Raw genomic sequence first — 13,572 nt, forward strand, 5'->3', positions numbered from 1 at the left:
TGGAAAATAAATAACTCTCAATCTTTATAGTATATGTTAAAATTCTCCCATACATTGTAATGCAATTAAAAAGATAAATTGGAGGGAGATGGCTATTCCTTTGAAATTTAGGAAGTGGTTTTTTTTTTCTTAATTTTGAAATATATGTTAATTTGTGGTAAGGGAATAATCTTATATTGATTTTATTTATAAAAAAGAAAGAAATTATATACTGAGTAAATTGTGATAGGAAAAAACCATTTTTCTTAAAAGAAAGAGGAAGTGCGTTTTTAAGAAACATGGAGTTATCCATCAATTGTCCAATGAATTAAACAAAGTGTTACTTATAATTAAAGGCTAAATTTGTAACTCTTCGCACCATCGTTGACTCAAAGGGAACAAATTTGACAAATTTATATATATAGAAACGTAATAAACATTTGAGTAGTTCTAGATTTTAGATTATTTTATTGAACAAAATTTAACGTCATATTTTAGTTTGTGTTTATCTTGGTACGAATTTAATAGTCTATTTATTTTGGTTATAATATAGTAGTTTTAAATGGCATGTTAGATAAATTGATAAGAACAGACAGTCTGCTGATTGAATTTGAGCCGTTCTATACTTATCAATTAAACTTAATAAACATTTAAGAACTTCAAAGACACTTGATGGTTGAAATAGTCATAGTTCTTCGGAACAATGATTTTGTTTAATAAAGCAGTGATGGATATCTAAAAAATACGAAGTATAGGTAGATGTAGATAGAACATGATGCAATGGGTAAAACTAAAGAACTATAAAAATGTGTTAGATTATCGATTATAAATTATATAATATATATATATATATATATCCTAACTTCATTGCGTTAAATAGCCAAAAAAGAAAAAAGAGTTGGTAGAAGAAAACTATTGATTTGCAAAATAGATTAATAAATTAAGGGGAGAAAAAATAACCCTGTAAAAATTCAATAAGTTTAAAAGTACGTTATTCAAAACAAAAACTCCCGAATTATAAGAACAAACTAAACTACTTATTTTCAAACTACAGTTCTGAATTAATAAAGAGAATTTATGAAACATTGAATATAAAACTCATAAATGCATGAATTAACTACATATTTAAAGTTCACACTTAAGTTTTGGATTAATTACAGATTTGAAGTGCATATTAAATCTGCTGATTTAACTAAAACATTTTAAGCGCATCCTTTAAAAGCGAAGAAAACATTTTACAAACCCATTCCTTCAACACACAGTCAACAAAAGAATCATATACACACCACCCAAAGGTCAACCCCTATCTCTTCAAGGCATGGCTACTAAAACATTAAATGTTATTAAAAGCCCTTTTATACTATCAGACCCTGTGTATTGACATCTTAATTCGGAGCAATTGAGATGATATTAACATGCTAGAAATTAAAGCTCCTCTATACCTATACCTTAGAAGGGGGGTGAAGCCACGACACTTCAACAAGCGCTCTGCCAAAAATTAGTTTGATTCATCGCCACAAGAAGACCAAAGCAAACAATAGAAACAGATATATTCTCGGATAAGTGCTTAACACATTCCTTTCTCAACATGTCGAGGATTTTTCTTTCGCTTCTCCTTAGGGCTCTCTCTGCACAATTCTCTTAACTCTTGCGGAGGTGTAATTCCTAAATAAAAGAAAATGGCATATTATGGCATAACTGGAGGTTGATATACGGCTCATCAACAGAATACTATAAAATTGGGTACACAATAAAATATTAGCAAAGGGTAAGCACCCCAGCAAGCAGAAAATGATATGTCTGAATAACAGCAAAAAAACCCAATCTCTAGAACAAACCTTCTGCTCTGAACTCCTCCTCCCTTCAAATCATAACTTCGCTCACCTCTTCTCTTCCCTTCCCCCTTCACTGTCATTTATAGCATCTGAGCCGAGTCCTCCATTTTAGGTGGAGAAGGCTCCAAACTCTTTGCCAGCAATTATTGATTAACAAACATTGGCTCCAATCACCAATGTTTATTCTTTTAACCTTTATTGATTTCATTCTGTTGGTTCAAGGTCCAGTATAGAAAAGCTGACTCTTTTGAATTGAGTATTTCAATTGAAGAAGTATTTTTTCATAAACTCTAGTATAAAAAAGCTGACTCTTTTGAATTGAGTATTTCAATTGAAGAAGTATTTTTTCATAAACTCTATCTCAACTTGTTCGCATCAACATGCTGACTCCAATGTCAAATGAATTTAACAAATTATTTATGAACAATTTCAACTTGATAGCAAAATAATACCTGACAGCAAACAGCAGATTGTTCAACATTTCCTAAGCGTAGATGCAGAACCGTTACACAGATTTCAACGCTGCAGTGTAATATACCATCCATAAATTTGGAATGCTCAAACTGCGTACAAATAAATAATGTCACACAATAAACAGCATACCTTCTCTGAAAGAGTTTCCTGATGGTTCAACGTATCTTGGTCAGACAATATGTCAGAGTTCTTCTGTTTATAGGTTGTAACTTCAATGATGTTGATGTCTGTACTTACAATAACAACTTCAGCCTCCTTGGCACTTTCTCGGTTCTCTGTGGATGACACAAATGCCTTGGGATCCTCAGGCACGTTCATTTGGGTTGCTTCTTCACTGAAATCAAATTATTCACTTTTAAATCTGTTATAAAACTTTGTTAATCCTATAACCATTAGATAAACTAGGTATCGAGACATTGTAGGGAGAATAAGAACTAAAGATCAACAGAAAATGAATGAAGTTTATTTGACAAGACAAAAAAGACGTACGGGCAACTAGAATAATCTTCTGTAGGATCCCTGGAAATTTCTTCTTGTCTCTGCTTCTTATTGTTATTTTCAAACTCCAGTTGTCCTAGGGAATCAGGATGAGTAATGTTGGTAGCTCTCCTTTTCCTTCCAGTCAAAACCCTATGATCAGACAATGTAACATCATTGACAATCTCAGATTCAAGAACAGGTACTCCATTCATGTCCTTGCTTGTTGGAGGTACTTCAACAATTACTTTTGGTTCTCCAATTGCATATTTCACATCCTGCCTTTCAGTAATAGTTCTTTGAGACTTCTCATTGCCCCTATCCATTTCAAACTCAGGAGACTGAAAGAGTTGTCCAGATATTGAGCTTGATTGGTCAGCCTGACTGATCGGATTTTTAACAGGATATCTTGTAGACGCCCTCTCTCTCTCCGGAGATTGCTTGAATATCAACTCAGAGCAACGTTTAATCCATGAGAAACGAGTGGAAGTAGGAGGTACATCACCATCTACTTTATGCATAGATGCGGAGTCAAAGCCATTAGTAATCTTTTGAGTATCAATCTGGTGCTCAGCATCTCTAACAAGTGGCTGCCTTCTTGGATAACTTATTGGCTGAGCAGTGTCTAAATCAGATTGGTTCATCTCAGCCACAGCCATATTATCCAATGCAAGTTTCACATTCTCAAATTTCTTTAAACGTTCAATTTCAGCAAGAATTTCCTCCCTGTCAGCATGCAACAACTCTCTCTGTTTTTCTAGTTTCTCCCTTTGAACCTTGAGTTCCTCAATGGAATTGTTCAGTTCGGCCCATTCTCTGTTTCTTCTTTCACGATCTAAATTAATTTCCATTCTCTCAGTTTCAAGTTTTTTTGTTTCCAATGCAACCTCTTCCAAATCTTTAGTTGCTTTCTCTTTAAGGAAACTAATTTTATCCAGTTCGTTCCTCTTTTCTTGCTCAAAGTTTTTTAGTTTTTCCCTCAACTGGCTTTCTAATTCTTCACGCCTCTGCTGAAGACAATTCTCAAGCTCTTTTTTCTGTGCCTCAACATCCATTAGCAAGTCTTTACGTTCTTGCTGCATTTTATTCAACCATTCAGACCGTTCACATGTCATCTTGTTCAAGAATTCCTCGCGCTCACGAGAAAGTGTCTCCCTATCATTCTTGAATTGTTTACGCATTACCTCCCTCTCCAATCTAAGACCATCACGTTCATCTTTGATAAACTTGGACACAGCTAACCGCTCTGCAGCTAGAACTTCAGCTTCTGTGCGCAGCTCCTCTCTCTTTTCATCAATCATCTCCCATTCAGCTTCAAATTTGGCCTTCTCAACCATCAACTTATCTGCCTCGTCCATCAATTCCAATTTCTGGACTCTAACTGAATCAAGTTCTTCTTTAAGCTTCATCTCTAGTAGGGATAATTCATTTGTTTCACTCCTAAAGGCTTCAAGCTTGTCCTTTGCACAATCAACTTGTTTTCTTCTGTCTTCGAGAGAATCAAGGGAGCACTGAAGCTCTCGTTTCATTTTAGAGCACTCATCTTTCTCTTTCTGCAGGAGTAGTTTACTAAGTTCAAGCTCTTGTTCAAGAGCCTTCAGGTTCTTCTCTTTCTCATCAAGAGACTTGGATAATTCTTCTACCTCCTTCTCCTTTGCTACCAATGATCTAGATTGAACCTCCAAGTCATGTTCCTTTTCCAAGAGCTGCTCATCCCGCTGTTTAAGGTCCATCTCTCTTAACTCCCAAGCACGTCTTTTGCTTTCAATTTCATCTTCAACTGCTTTTTGCTTAACTTGCAGCTCAGCATCAAAGTCCGATATCTTTGTTCTCAAAGTACTTTCATGGTTCGCAACAACTTTTTGAATTTCATTCTGCAGAACCCGATCAGAGAAGAATAAAAAGTAATGAGTGCTTCAAAAGGTAGTTCAGTACACATAAATTGAAACAGGATGCGTTCCAGGAAGAAAAAGGTTAACATAATCCTTAAGGTGCAAGTAAAATTAATAAGAAGAACCAGAGTGATGCAAAAGTGTAGATAAAGAATAGGTTAGAGAAACTCACGGATTCTTTTGTTGCAATTTTTTCCTGTAAAAGAAGTAGCTCTTGCTGTCTCCTGTTCATCATAATTTCCATTCTATTGACAGCCTGAAAATCCAAAATGTGAACCAATATTATTTCAGGACAAAGCAATAACTTATTCACAGGATATTATGCTATCCAAAATAAGAAGGGGGAAAGAATTAACCTCTTCTCTCTTAGATAAAGACGCTTCTGAAAGTTGCATCTTGGACTTCTCATCATGAACTGCTCTGCGCTCATTCTCAATGTTAGCTCTTAACTCCTCCAACTCTTTTTCACACCGATTTAGCTCTTGAGTCTTACTTAATATATACTCCTCCCGCTGATTAAGCAAAGCTTGTCCATCAAGTAACCTCTCATGCTCCTGCTGCAATGCTTTCTGTCTTTCACTTAAAGATTGCCTCTCAAGCACAATCTCCTCCCCTTTCTTATCACAACTGAAACAAGAGAATATATGTTAAAGCTTCATCCAGAGTATACAAATTTCTGAACTCTAACTGAATCGAGTTCTTCTGCAATGTTTTATTGTTTGTATAATTTTCCCTAATTTTCCTTTTTCAAATTATACTCTGGATGTTACCAATCATGGTGTCCTACAGAAAAGAGAGCCAAAGCATATTTTTGCAAAATGAATACAAGAAAGCACATCAAATATGTTGAAAGAATAAAACAAACAAGAGCAAAATACATACTCAGACTTGAAACACGCCATACGCCTCCTTAGATCATCTTCCCGTGCCTCAACTTCCTGGAGCTTTCTTTCTGCAGCACGATTACACCGGTTGGATTCCGCTTGTAAAGATTCTGCTGCATGTAGTTTGGATTCAGCCTCAACAAATTTCTTCTGAGCATCCTCCATCATAATGCGTGCTTCAGCCAGTCTACTCTCAGCTGCAACCTTGATTTCAGCAGATTCTAGACGCATTTCGTGCAAAGCCTTCTCAAGCTATAAAAGCAGAAAGCACAGATAAATGCAGTGCATGGTCAAGAAAACCCATTCACAAATAGAAACTTACACTTGCTATACACTCTTTCTCAGAACTTACACTTGCTATTACAAAGCAGAAAGCAAAGTTAAATGCAATGCATGGTCAAGAAAACTCCTTTACAAATAGAAACTTACACTTGCTATACATTCTTCCTTGATACCAATAGCCTTCTTCAAATTGTCCTCCCGTTTCTTTGCTTCAGTTAAAGCTGACAAATGAGCAGCTTGGTCACGCCTATACATTAATTCAGCTGTCTCAGCTTTACTTTTCATCTGCTCGTAATTTGAAGCCAACTCCTTCCTTTCTAGTATGAGAAGGCCCATATGGTGTTGGTGGTCAAACATCTAACAATAATACATACATTAGCTAAGTAGGGAAAAATATGGAAAATTTATAAGTGCAATACAAAAACCAGAGCTCTTTCGGTTAAGATATAATCCCACCAGAAGAAAAACCAACTCAAAACTTCAAAATAATTACTCATCAGGAGAATTTCATATTAAGAAGGTATATGGTTGAGCTAATTAAAGGCAAACAACAGTAATGGTATTGTACATATTGGTCCTACACCACTGACAGTAGAAATGGCATTCATTGTTGACAGAAAGTTCATTGACAGAAAGTAGATGACAAAGGTCCAGGCACACTAAAAAGTGTGAAAGGTGAACTAGAAGAAACTAAAAACTAAAGTCCAATTAGAGAACCCTATCCTATTAGATTAAACCATGAGACAAATGACTATTAGATATAAACCAAACACATAGCATCTATTATAAAAAGAGAGCAAATTGGTCACTCTTAAAGACTAATTGCCCATGAGTACAGTGAAGTTCCTGAGAAGGATAGAATCCTTTTTAAAGGGAATAAGAGTTAAAAATTACTGGGAAAGGATAACACATATTGTAAAATTCATTATTGCAAGTGTAGGGATCTTTCTTCTACCCTTTCTTAATACACTACTAAAACGAAAGAAATGATGAACCCATCTACCTGCGAAGAGATATTACATCAAGTTTATAATCTTGGGCTCCAAAATTTCAAATGTAGGCATATTGCAACATGAAATTGTTCAATTTTCACAGCATCATGGATTTGAATAACAATACTCTTTAAAATGAAATTGAGATAGAATAAAAAAAAAACAGGAGTTACAAAATTGGTAGTTCACCCAACCTTTCGATATTTTCTCAATTTCACTTTTAGTTCTAAATATTAATCAGAAAATGGATCATTAATTTCAATACGGTTACACAACTGACAGAAATGATACAGTGTACAGACGTTATGCACCCAAAATAGCAGAATTACAAGGAATCAGTAATTAATACAAAACGAGAGTGGATAAACTAAATGTAAGTCACAAGAACTGAAGAAAACAAACCTCAGCTTCGAGCTTCGCTATATAAGCTATAAGCGCAGCTTTATCCCTACGTTTAATGGATTCCTCATCGAAACCAGCTTCTTTCAGACGCCTCCATATAGCTTCATCGGCAAGTGGGGTTTGCAAAACCCTAGACCCTGGAGTCAAAGACAAACCCTTACCGGAACTCAAAGTAACTCCGGCCGACTGCGGACTCGCCATTTCGGAGTCCGAATTGGAAAGGGAAACAAACCCTAATACACTAAAAACTCCTCAATTGAACGATCAGCCACGACCGATCTTGGAAGAAGAAACTTACTTTGGCGTTCCGTTCTCACTCCCTCTCTGAAGTGGGAGCCATGATCGGTCTACTTTCTTGGCGCTCTGAATCGCTTTAACTTTTTACTCGCTCAGTCCTCGTTGGCTCATACCAAAATTCACACGCTACAGTCAAAAGAAAGTCAGCGGAGAATAAGAAGGAGATGAAATCTACGGCGTCGTTTTGGCTTAATGTTCGTAATTTTGATTCTGAAATTAACGGCTTGATTATTAGAAATTAAAGGTTAAATTAACCTAAGATTTGTTAAAATCTCAGTAGGCTTTCTGGGAAGGAAAATAATTAAATTGAGTGCGACAGTGCTAAATAAATAAATAAATAAATAAAATCCAAGTCATGTTGTCTTAGACTTTTAAACTGTTAATTTGGGCCGTTTTGTAGGACAGTTCGGCCCAATATTGGAACTATTGAGGAGCCCAACGCCCATTTATGGAATTTAAGGACCTTCCTAGTTTCTAGCATGACTTTAGGAGGAATATTAGGCAGTTTGTTAGTCTTTCTTAAATAATGCAGTGTATGATATATACTATATTTTGATATTATTTATTGAACGTTGTATTTCAATTTCGTTTGCTATATAAGTGAGATGTTTTAAAATTGAAAAAGATGGATCGCAATTTCAAGCATTTAAATTCTTGTTTTTCCTAAAAAGCTGCATTGGTAATATTATTTTTATCGACTGTATTTTGTCTACGAGGTTGTTTTAGGAATTTTGGACCAAGCAAAGTGGATAAGATAAATTCCGATGCTGAAGAGCTGATAGAGGGGTTGGTCTAATTTCTTCCTCTCTAACTGGTCTCGATAATGCAAATGAAACAACTCTTATGGTTGACTCGCCAAACCCACCCCTTGGGAGAGCTGGAAACGAGTTCCACCCTATTTCTTTCTTCTTTCCTGGCCTTATGTGTTGTTTAAGGCTCAACTAACTAACCCCTTTATAGACTGATTTAATGCCCGAGAAACTTCTGAGGACAATTTTCCTAACCATTCAAAATCACCCCAACAACTACAATAATGGCTTCAGCTCCCAAAAGACTGATCGACCATGGTTGAATAACCTTTCAGTATCCAACACAGATAAAAGAAAAAAAAAAAAAAAAAAAAAACTCAAGAGAATCATCGACGAAAGCACAATTCGATATCTATATTTGCCTCGCAAGTTGTTGTATCCATTGCCATCAGGAGCCCAACTGAAGCCCAATTCATAGGTGGAATCCAACAGCTGTGAAAGGGGCCTAAAGGCCCATTCCTCCTATATATAGAAAGGAGATAGTCACTATTAACAATAACATCCTTTCCCAGACTTTTACGTTTCAAATGTACACCGTTTCGTACAACTCCATGGGGGAGCATCAGGAATAGCAACCCACAGTGGGCACTGCACAAAGCAATCAATCCATTCCCCGTTTGAAAATCTACTAAATAAATAAAAAGAATCCGAATATATTATGCACCCCATTGCATTTTAAAACTAATATTGGCCCCTCCCTCCTCCTCCTCCACTGCAGAATCCAAGGGAGACCTATATGATTTATGGTGGACTTTTCTAGTTTCCACAAAGGATAAGATTCTTATATATAGTCATTCACATTTGACATGATTGAGAGAGAATAATAATGCATTTTGCCGTCTTTATTTAATTATTCTGTTTTAACCATTCATGTCACGTCCTTCCCATTAATCCACACAAAAATACAAAGTATACCATATATACAAATACACACACATCTTAATTACCTTAGTGATGATATGGCTAGTTTTTTAGGTTGATGGAATTATTAAAGTTTTATGGTTAAAAGTACTTTACGATTTACATCAATTCGTGTTAGTTAATGATGGGTGGACAGAATTATGTTTTTTATTTTTTATTTTTTTAAGGTGATCATAAATCATTAAAATTATTACTATATTATGAGTAATACTACATGTTGTCGGGGAAATTGTAAGTGGATGGACGAAGGAAGAGAATTAAAGATGGATTGAACGGGGGACCAACTTCACGTGGGTGTCGTGTGAATTTTATGTCGTGGAGAATTTCCTTTGCCGCCCACTTCCTTTCAATTTTGGTTTTAATGTTTCTTTTTTATTATTTTTATTTTTTAACGAGAGCTTTTGCAAGTCTATAATAAACTCATATTTATTAAATAAAATTTTAACTTATATAAGTCAGAATTCAAACAAAACAATAACTTTCTCATTATAAAAATACTAATACAAATAGATGTTTATTAATGTGGTTAATGGTCATAGCTACACGTTAACTAATTTATCATCTAACATTCATGTCATGTACCAATTAATTCATCCCATACTTATGAAATTAATTATAAATAATGACATTTGGTGGAGTCGTAAAATATAACAAAATTAGAATATACGGAAATCGAAGAAAATTAAAAAAAAAACTCAACAATTTTAATTTTTTAATTTTCTAATTTTCTTAATTCTATTATTTATTTATATATTATTTTATTATTATATTTTCTCGATTATTTCTGTCCTACATCATTTCACACCATTTCCAAAATTATATTTGTTATAATTTATTTGATAATCATTTCATTTAAATTTCTAAAAGTATGTTTTATTTCAAATTCTTCTATTATAATTTTAGTTATTTTAAGAAGTTTTTCCAAACATGGAAAAACTTTACAAATTATTGTATCGTATAGAATAAAATCATTTAAAAACAAATTTTATTATAATAAATTTTCTATAAAATATGAATATTTTATCAAATGTTCTATATATGTTTTACAATTCTCTTACTCTCTCCTCTCCCTAATACATTTTAATTATTAATCAAAGAGTTTTTACAAATGCCTATTGTTTTATGCATTTTTAGTTGTTAAGATGAATTTGTGAATATACGTTGTGATTATATATTTCAAATATTGTCGAGTCTTGCCATTTTTGTATTAAAGCATACGACACTCTTCTTATTACCCATCATTATTTTGATATGTAACATTATGTTTATCTATAATACACTACATAAACTTTATACCCTTGGTTTTAAAAAAACAATAGTTATAAGCCTAACAACTATTGGTTGAGATTTAATAATCTACCGAATAAACTTAAAATTTGAAGTAATGCCTACGAACTTAATTTGAAAAATTCAAATAGTCATTGAACCGAATGTTTTTTTTTTCATCTTTCTCGAACAAATTTAAATCTTAATATTTCATTTATTTTTAATATATTTGATGTTGTATGGTGTACGTATTTGAACTTTGGTTTTACTTTTGGATTAAAGTGACATAGCATTCGATTCTTTAAACGTGGAAATAGAGTGGCTTTTTATTTTGCATAATGATATTTTTCAAAAGGATTTTTGAGTAGACTACACTATATTCGTAAATTACAATATGCTAATGTTCATGTTGCTTTTTTGTCATCTCATCCCATCTTTTAGATGCACAAAACTCTATTTTTAAAGTTTTAAAGCTTTAAAGTCATCAAATATATCCTATTTTTTAGAAAGAAAAAACAAACCATTTTTTTCATAATTCAATGAATTACACAAAATGTTAGTCATCAAGAATTTTGTGGTTTTAATCTCATTTACTTAATAGTATAAGTAAAAGATATTAGGCAAAGCTATTTTTGTGTAATATAACGTTGAACTTTTAACAACAAATTAATAATTTAGTTTCCAATACAAGCTAAAGTATTTATAAATATAGTATTACTGATAAACACCGATTATAAACTTCATCTATCCATCACTAATAGATGCTAAATATATGTCTATCAATGTTTATCATTATCTATTACTAGTAGACTATAAAATTTTATAATTTAAAATTAATTTTCAACAACAATGCTAAAGGTTTTAACTAAGAAAGCAAAGAAACGTTATATTGTTTTTAAATTATAAGAACACAATAATGTCGTGTGCTTTTTTTTTTTTTTGTTTCAAAATAAACAATTAAAGAATAGAAAAAAATGTATAATAGATATGTGTGATCACTAGGTTAGAGAAATTTATATATTAATTGTACCTGTGTAAGGGTAAAAGTATTAAATAGCTATAAATAGATAGATTCATATGTTGAATACGAAAAATGGAGAGCTTTCAAATCTTCATTAGGGTGTACATGTCTTTTGACTCTGCTCACTGATCGAGGCACCTAGTATTAAAATATTTTTAAGATGTAAGTTAAAATTAAGGATAAAGATGATGATAGTATTGGCGGTGTAAAGAAATAAAAGTGAAACCAATGATATAGGGAAAATATGGTCCGGTGGCCATATGGAACTTTTCTCCACATGCCTTATCAAACCTTTTTCAACAATAACTTAAGTGGCTCCACATCTTGTCAAACCCATTTTTTAATTATATTTCTGTCCCCAAAACCTAATATTCAGAATTATAATTCCCCTTTTCTAAAAAAAGTAAAGGGAAGAATATTAGAATCAAGATTAGATTGGAATCTATTCTTATTCATTCAAATAAAGAATAACAATCAATTTAAGAATGATTTGCAATTAAGTCAAACCAAAATATCATTATAAAAATATCAACATGACAATAATAACACATTATTTAATACATCTATATTTAATTTCCAATACAAATGTCATACATATATATATATATATATATATAAAAATATATATTTTTCTTATAGTAAAAGAAAATTCCATTTTTCCTTTCAAAAAAAAAAAAAAAAAAAACAAATGGAATATTGCCTTTTCAGTTTCAACACACTAATTGAGACGGTTGTAGAAACATATTCCTCCGTTCTTATCTTTCTACTATTTCAACCATTTAAATAAATTTAACATCATAATCCCTTCTTTCTCCTCAATATTAACCATAATATTAATAAAAGAAAACAGCATGCATTATTGTTGTCTCGGATTTCGTCTTTCTTAATTAAATAAACAACAACATTTATTAAGTCATCAACCAACAAATTATGGTAAACGAGCAAGTTTAATCAATTAAGAAAGTATTCAAATTGTTTTTTTAATAGTTGTTTTCATTCAAATTTGTTCATTATTGTCATTAAACACTCTATTGGACACCGTGGTTAGTTTAATTATTACGCTAATTATTATTTAATAAATATTCAATTCGTAATCATAAAAGACGTGTAGTATATTTTCCACCTGCTTCTACCTTCTCTTCATTGCCACAACAATAATTCCATCTCAAATATTCAAAACTCTAACCATTTATTGATGGATGACGTATCATCTAATAACAATTCGAATTCTTTCACCATGCTCAATTTTTCTTCATCCAAATATAATTTTAAATAAGTTGTTAGAACTCTGAAAGAGGAAAAATCACACATCTTTTTGTCATATATATATATATATAATTAAAAATTACGTTAGCTAGTTTTATTTATTCCCAAGATAATAATTTGACCATGTTACATTTAGTTAATATAAAATGAAATGGTGGGACATTAAAATTTAAGTACGTGTTTAATTTTATTCATGATAACACTCAGTGCTTCAACACGTGCACACAAAGGTGGTGTTAATTTATTCCATGATTGATGATTTTGTATTAATTGTAATCATTTGTCCATGAAATTAACAAAATGATTAAAGAAGAAAAAAGAAAAGGAAAGAGAGAGAGAGAAGCAGTATTTCATTTGTGTGTGTTTAGAATGGAAAAGTATCTACGTAGCTCTGTCAGTGTTCATCAATTGAAGAAGGAAAGAAAAAAGGTAATGCGATAATATATGAAGGAGCCCCTGAAGGGAGGGGACATGTGTGGGAACTGAATAGAACAGTTTTTAAGAGGAATATTCAATTCGACACCGTTTCATTTGATTTGACACGTTAATGGGATGGATAGAATCAATACCCTTCTTCTTCTTCTTCTTTTTTTTTTTTTTTTTTTTTTTTTTTTGTAATTTAATTATTTTTTTAAAAAAATAAAAAATAAAATGATTATTAAAATGAGAGGCAAAGGAAAGGAAAGGAAAGGAAAGGAAGGAAGGAAGGGCAAAGGAAAGGGAAGCCGCGTGCGACACTTTAAGCAACCAAAAACCTTCCAACTGTTTCTGCCGG

The 13,572-nt window shown here is 32.6% G+C and overlaps 1 protein-coding gene across 2 annotated transcripts; it reads right to left on the minus strand.

Moving 5' to 3' along the window:
- Positions 1-1,166: 1,166 nt before the first annotated feature.
- Positions 1,167-7,654, minus strand: LOC103484885 (protein CROWDED NUCLEI 4). Of its 2 annotated transcripts, XR_007823124.1 has the most exons (9): positions 7,218-7,653; positions 5,971-6,180; positions 5,540-5,793; positions 5,014-5,284; positions 4,830-4,913; positions 2,778-4,639; positions 2,418-2,622; positions 2,267-2,336; positions 1,167-1,644 (listed from the first exon to the last, which is right to left on the minus strand). XR_007823124.1 is itself a non-coding variant. In XM_051088802.1 (8 exons), exons 1-8 carry the CDS (start codon positions 7,416-7,418, stop codon positions 1,621-1,623), a joined length of 3,111 nt encoding a protein of 1,036 aa, XP_050944759.1. In that variant the 5' UTR covers positions 7,419-7,654; the 3' UTR covers positions 1,167-1,620. The 2 variants fall into 2 exon arrangements, 1 of the variants encoding a protein (XP_050944759.1); XM_051088802.1 differs by lacking the exon at positions 2,267-2,336 and having other exon boundaries at positions 7,218-7,654.
- Positions 7,655-13,572: the final 5,918 nt, after the last annotated feature.

This window comes from Cucumis melo, chromosome 8 (genome assembly GCF_025177605.1).
Source record: "Cucumis melo cultivar AY chromosome 8, USDA_Cmelo_AY_1.0, whole genome shotgun sequence".
Classification (NCBI taxonomy): domain Eukaryota; kingdom Viridiplantae; phylum Streptophyta; class Magnoliopsida; order Cucurbitales; family Cucurbitaceae; genus Cucumis; species Cucumis melo.